Source organism: Micromys minutus, assembly GCF_963924665.1.
Source record: "Micromys minutus genome assembly, chromosome: 7".
NCBI classification, from domain to species: Eukaryota; Metazoa; Chordata; class Mammalia; order Rodentia; family Muridae; genus Micromys; species Micromys minutus.
Genome location: NC_137976.1, coordinates 71,943,541 through 71,950,709, shown reverse-complemented (window position 1 = coordinate 71,950,709; position 7,169 = coordinate 71,943,541). Strand labels below are relative to the sequence as shown.

Sequence of the window (7,169 nt, the reverse complement as noted above, 5' to 3'; positions counted from 1 at the left end):
CCAAGTGTAAGTGGATCAAAGATCTCCACATTAAACCAGATACACTGAAATATTAGATGAGAAAGTAGGGAAAACCTCAGAACACATAGGCACAGGAGAAAATTTTCTGAACAAAACACCAATGGCTCAAGCTCTAAGGTCAAAGATTAGCAAATGGGACTTAATGAGATTGCAAAGTTTCTGTAAGGCTAAGGTCATTGTCAAGAAAACAAACAGCAGCCAACAGAATGGCAAAAGATCTTTACCAACTCCACATCAGATAGAGGCCTAATATCCAAGGTATACAAAGAAGTCAAAAAGCTAGACACTAGAGAATCAAACAACCCTATTAAAAAATGGGGTACAGAGCTAAACAAAACGTTCTCAATTGAGGAATATCAAATGACTGAGAAACATCTAAGGAAGTGCTCAACATCCTTAGCCATCAGGAAAATGCAAATCAAAACTCCCCTCAGATTGGCCAAGATCCAAAACTCAGATGACAGGAGATGCTTGCGAGGTTGCGGAGAAAGAGGAACACTTCTCCACTGTTGGTGGGGTTGTAAACTGATACAACCACTCTGGAAATCAATCTGGCGATACCTCAGAAAATTGGATATAGTACTACCTGAAGATCCAGCTATTCACTTCTGGGCATATACCCCAGAGACACTCCAATGTTCCACAAAGATACATGCACCACAATGTTCATAGCAGCTCTATTTTTAATAACCAGAAGCTGGAACGAAGCCAGGTTTCCTTCAGTAGATGAATGGATACAAAAATTGTGGTACATTTACACAATAGAGTGTACTCAGCCATCAGAAACAATGACTTAACCGAATTGTTAAGAAAATGGATGCATTTAGAGAATACTATCCTGCATTTTGTGAGATAACCCAGTCACAAAAGAACAGACATAATATGCAGTCACTGATTTTGGGATGCTAACCCCAGAGGCTCGGACTGCTCCTGAAACAACTCACAGACTGTGTGAAGTTCAAAAAACAAAACAAAACAAAACAAAACAAAACAAGCAAACAAAAAATCCCCATCATGCTCAATCCTTACTCACCAAGTAAACATTGACTAATTCCGGGTTACCTCCTGTTTTACATGTACTTTTTGCCAAGCACTGACACAACTGTATTTGTATACATTTATGCAAAAATGTTTAAATTTTTTTTCTTTTAACTTTCTTTTTTCAAATAAAGTTTTAAAAAAAGTTTAAAAAAATTAACAATGGCAAAAAACCTATATTATCAGGTGATAATAGTTATACACAGCGTACATTTAAAGGCAAAGAATTTTGTTTTGTTTTGTTTATTTTATAAGGTAAATAAAAAGATTGCTATGCAGATTCATGTTAAGTCAATACATGATTGTACAGGGAGAGGAGGTGGAAAAAAGGAGAGGAAACAGAAGAAGAGGTGTCAGGGAGGGAAATGGAGAGGAGGAGTCAAGGAGAGTAAATGAGGAGGAGCGGCAACAGGAGGTCTGGAAAAATGGCAAGTTATCAGGGGAATGGAGAGTGTAGTGGTAAATCTGCCCAATATATATGAGCAACTTGTGTTCCTAATTATTGAGTTGTGTTTTCATTGAATTGGTTTATTGGTTTATTAATTGGTTTATTTATTGCAACTGAGAATTATTTGTTCTACTCTGTAACCCAATTTTAATAGGGTTATTTGGTTCTCTGGAGTCTACCTTCTTTATTTATTCACATATTTTGAATATTAGCCCTTTATCAGATGTAAGATTGCTAAAGATCCCATTATCAAAGTGTAACTATTACCAAATTTAAAGTTTTCTGTACTTTTTTTTCCCTCCCTGGTCATTTAAGGTCATGCTGATTCTTTCATTCATATGCAGGCTCTGACTATAGATAAACGCATATTCTGTACTTGTGAGAAGTTACTATCTTTTGTCTGTTATGCCTTAGTGTAGAGGTTGTCTTCTGTGAGCAGCACATGACCAGATCCTAAGTGGCCCTTGGAGCAAGCAGGTGAGAGACCAGGGCCTGTATGTCCCCTGACATGTTTAAATGTGAGGATGCTGGAAAGTAGCTTTGGAGCGCTGCTTGGGCAGAGATGCCCAGTTCAGACTGATGTGCCTATGCAAAGGTATTGAAAAGTTAGCTGCTCTTCGTCCAACTGTTGATCTTTAACTGTGAAGGCTGCATCTCATGTAGCAGTACCTGTAGGCTCCCTAGTCTTTCTTTCAGATTTAGGAACCTTAACAGAGTTTTGGCATAGACTCCTTCCCAGCTCTGTACTGGGGTGCTACCTCAAATCACAGTGGTTTGCTTGGGGAATGAGCACTGGGAAGGGAACCACTAAATTAGCTTTAGGTAAACCCCTTAGACCAGTTCAGCATTTGATTTTCACTCTCCTGTACCTTTAGAATGCTGTCCTAGTTGTTGATATTTAGGTAGTAAAATTGTATCTCAGGTTAGTTTGGTTCTAAGATCTATTGTGTGCCAATATAGTAGGAATTTATAATCTAAATAAGCCCATACAAAAGACATACAATCCAGGTATTTTACTTATAAGCCATATGCCTGGATTGGGCAAAACTAAAACTATACTAACTTATTCCCCAGCCATAAAGCCCTTTGTCACTTGTTGTTTCTCCTGGCTGTGTGGTTCTGGCTCATGGTGGCTTCCTGTTCTTCTCTCTTCCTCTGCCCCGCCTCTCTCAACCTGCAAACCTTCTCTCAAACTTTAGTCTCACTTTTCTTCTTCCACTTCTTAATCACAATTTGGGAGAAAGTTCACAATACATCACTTGAGTACATGAAACTTTGCTAACTGGGGGCAATAACCATATTTTGCAGAACCAATATTTAATCTTAGACTACAAGCAGCATCAGACCAAACCATGACAGAAAAACTAGAAAAGCCCAAATATTCATATCCTACGTTATATCTATTCACTTAGAAGTCACTTAGCTCACAGCATCTGACCCGGCTGGATGACCCAATTCTAGAAATTCAGGAGCATGGTGTTTCCCAGGTATCTTCCTTCAGGTAACTCTTGAAACTAGGAGTGAAATGTATCATGCATAGGGCAGTCTTCAAAGATCTGAGAACGCTCGTGCTATTCAGTCATTTTACCTATTGGATCTTTCTACCCCATCATTCTTTCCACACCCTATTAGTTATACTCCCACTCATGGTCATATATAATTAGAGTTTTTCCAGTCAAGAACACTTCTTTTTGGGTACCTGATGGTTCCATACTCATTTATCTCAAGATGTAAGTAGACTCTTTGTCAATGTGGAGCATCACTTTTATTTCTCTTTCAGTATGTATAGCATTACCTAGCATCATGTATTTATGATCTGGCCTGTGTCATCCACTGATACTGCTGTAAAGTATCTACTGGAGGTCATAAATATGTTTCATATTCATAGCCTACATATGAGTGCTAATGTAATCTTTTGTCACTGGGTTACCTCACTCAAGATGATAGCTCCATCCATTTGCTTAGGGATTTTAGAAAGTCATTGTTTTTAATAGCTGAGTAGTACTCTATTGTGTAAATGTACTAAAATTTCTATATCCATTTTTTCTGTTGATGGACATCTGGGTTTGGAACCCCATGGGAAGACAAAAATGATCAACTAACCAAACCTACCACAGCTCCCAGGGAGTAAAACATCAACCAATGAGTTCTCACAGAGAGACATATGGCCCCAGGTGTATATGCAGCAGAGAATAGCATTCTTTGGCATCAATAGGAGGAGAGGTCTTTTGTCCAGCACAGGCTCATTTTCCCAGTGTAGGGGCATGCCAAGGTGCTTAGGTGGGAGAGGGTGGTTGGGAGAGGGAACACCTTCATGAAGGCAATGATAGGTGGATGAGGGATGAGGTGGGGGAAGAGGATAACATCTGAAATGTAAATGCAGAGAATATCCAATAAAAAGATAATGCTCCACAATATGTACAGAATGCTTTCTCCCATGTAAATCTAATTTATATAATGATGACAATCAAAACTATTCACCGTGGACTATTAAAATCCAAAATGTATTTTCGGATTTTTACAATATTTGTCATATTCTGTTTTTATTTTTAACATAAAACCAACTTTTTTTCAGATGAATGTATTAGGAGATTTTGAGATGCCTTTGAAGGTTTACCTGTGCTGTTAATATGTTGTTACCATTAGCTTTCATTGTTAAAGACTGAAACATCTGAGATGGTAAAAGTAATGCTATCATAAAAATGGAGGTAATCATGTAATTGTCATCTGATACAAAAGCAAACTGTGGCAAGTTTCAAGTCATATGTGAGCCCTACATCAGGTCCCAGGCACTGGCCAGGAAATTGTCTTCATCATGACAAGCTGGGAGCCCATAATCCTTCTAATTTTCCTTTATTTGTCCACTTAATTAGCCCAGAGATGTAATAAGTGAATCTTTCCTGTGCTGTAGTCTCTGCATTGTGGATTGTGATCTGAGGTCCCATGCTAACAACCTGAAGATCTATGTGTGAGCCATGCAAAGACAGGTAAAAGTCAGGCATCAGAGCAAGTCCTTCCGACCATCATATACAAAGGGAAAACTGTCACATAAATATCATAGAACAAGATTTTTAAAGCTATTATTATAAAAACAATACCTTCACCACCACCATCTTCTTTCCCTTATGATTGGAAACATTAAATAGGCATCTAAGGTCTGCAAACAATTCTATGAGTTTCAGGGAAATAAAATTACAAAATACCCATTAGGGAATTGTGACATGAAATATAACCAAGATGATGCAAGAAAAATTGAAGGTAAATCGGGACACTTAGATGAAAGGCATAAAGAATTATCAATTATAAAATAAATAAACCATGAAAGATTCAGAGTTTACAAAGTAGACAATAATCAGTTGTAATTAAATGTACCCTTTATAATTTCAGGAAAAGGAACTTTTTAGAGAAGAATGCATAATCCTGTATGTCTTTAAAAATTGCTGTTTTTTCCCCCATGGCCTTAACAAAAATCAGTGCTTACTTAAATTAGGTACTCTGTATTTGATGAGAGGGGTAGGCTGATGAGCTGATGAAAAGGCAGCATAAACCGTATTTGACTCCATTTAAGAACCAGGCCTGATTTAAAAAGGCCATAGGTACCAGCTTCAAGAACAAACCATATTTCCCAGAAACTAAGTGGTAAAACACCAGCTCTAGGAATAGACCATAAAATCTAGAACAAGTTTGTAAAGCCCACTTCCAAATAACAGCCTTGGGATAACCACAAAAATGGATAAATACCTCATCCCAGAATGGGTTCCCTGGTTCAAAGGCCTGTGTGCCTTTTTCTGGGGTTGCCATTTTAAAGAAGGCATGAGAAACCCCCTTTCCCCCATAAGCTGGTGTTGTTTGTATAGAAAAAATGCTCTTTTTGAATATAAAAAGAATTAGTAGTTTTATTTAGTCAAATTTTAATTCCAAAGTAGGTTGGGCTCAATAAAAGAAACTGTCAAAGATTTTTGCATGAGTAATCACTGTGAGAGGAAAAATGGTATTACTGATAAAGATACATTGAACTGGCCACAGAAATAAATGGACTCTTTGAATGAATAAGGATGCTATTTTTCACAGTTTTAATCTTACTGGTTTCTATAAATCTACAAGGATCAAAGAATGTTATCAGTAGAATGTTTCAGTTCAATACACACACACACACACACACACACACACACACACAGAGAGAGAGAGAGAGAGAAAGAGAGAGAGAGAGAGAGAGAGAGAGAGAGAGAGAGAGAGAGAGAGAGAGAGAGAGAGAGAGAGAGAATGTTTTTTAAAATATGGTGTGCTGCATAGCCTAGAAAATTATTGACCTTATTATATTCATCAAGGCAGACTTTAATCACGACACACCTTCCTCAGTAATTATGCCCAAGTACTTGAAACATGGCTGAAAGCAGAGCATAAAACTCAGCTAACTCATGCCGCTGCCTTATCAATCCCTAACACTTTCATGAATGCTCTGGACACTTCTTTGTTCCGGAAGCTGTAAATTATGGGGTTCAAAAATGGAGTAAGAATTGTGTAGAAAGCTGACACTATTCTGTCTTGGTTGGGAGAACGACTAGAAGAGGGCCGCATGTATATGAACATGGCTGCCCCATAGTACATTCCTACCACCGTGAGATGAGAGGAACACGTGGCAAAAGCTTTATGGCGACTCTCAGCTGAGCCCATGTTAATGACAGCAAGAACCACACGGACATAGGAAGCAATAACGATGACTACAGGGACAATAAGCATAATTACACAGCAAAAAAATATAAATTTTTCAAAAATCAAAGTGTCACTACATGAAAGAGTTAGCAGGGCAGGAACATCACAGAAAAATTGAGGTATTTCTCTGGCACCACAATATGAAAAGGACAGTGCAGCTGCAGCATCTATGATACCATCGAGTGAGCCAAGAATCCAAGAGGAGGCAGCCATGAGGCCGCAGATTTTGTGACTCATGAGAATAGGGTATCTCAGTGGGTAACAAATAGCTACATAACGGTCATAGGCCATTGCGGCCAACAAGAAACACTCAGCTCCAAGTAGAGACACATAGAAAAATATCTGGAGTCCACAGCCAGTCATGGAGATGGACTTGTTGCCAGAAAGGAAGTTGAAGGCCATTTGGGGTACTGTGGTAGAGATGAGCATGAGATCCATGAGAGAAAGTTGGCTGAGAAGGATGTACATGGGAGTGTGGAGATGGGCATCCAGGTAGATGAGAATCACCATGATAGAATTTCCTATGAAGGCCATGAAGAAGATCCCCAGGATGAGGGAAAAGAAAAACGTATGAAGAGGGCTGTGATCAAATAATCCTAGTAGAATAAAGTCAGAATTACTGGTCCAATTGTTCCATTGTGTCATCGATAAATTCACTGAGGAGACAGAATATGTAATAAAAATTGTATTGTATCATAGACATGTCTAATGTTTCCTTCCAAGATAGTGTTATGTTAATATAAGAAAATTCTTTCTTTGAGTACCTGCTATTTTATTTTGCAACAGGGAAGACTAAAACTTATTATTAAGAGCTGTCTCTTTGTCTCTTTCTCTACCTCTGTCTTTTTCTCCCCCAACACACAGATTTCTATTCTATAGCAACATCTGACTTTAAACTCCTTGTCCTCTTGCACTAATATTTAAAGTTTTAAGATTATATACTCCCATG

General features: G+C 38.2%; 1 protein-coding gene across 1 annotated transcript; it reads right to left on the bottom strand.

Annotated features, from left to right (window-relative positions):
• Positions 1–5,923: 5,923 nt before the first annotated feature.
• LOC308422487 (olfactory receptor 2M3-like) lies at positions 5,924–6,865 on the bottom strand (the record flags this gene model as incomplete). Its single annotated transcript, XM_080919100.1, has 1 exon — positions 5,924–6,865. One exon carries the CDS (start codon positions 6,863–6,865, stop codon positions 5,924–5,926), a length of 942 nt encoding a protein of 313 aa, XP_080775226.1.
• Between the last annotated feature and the right edge of the window lie 304 nt (positions 6,866–7,169).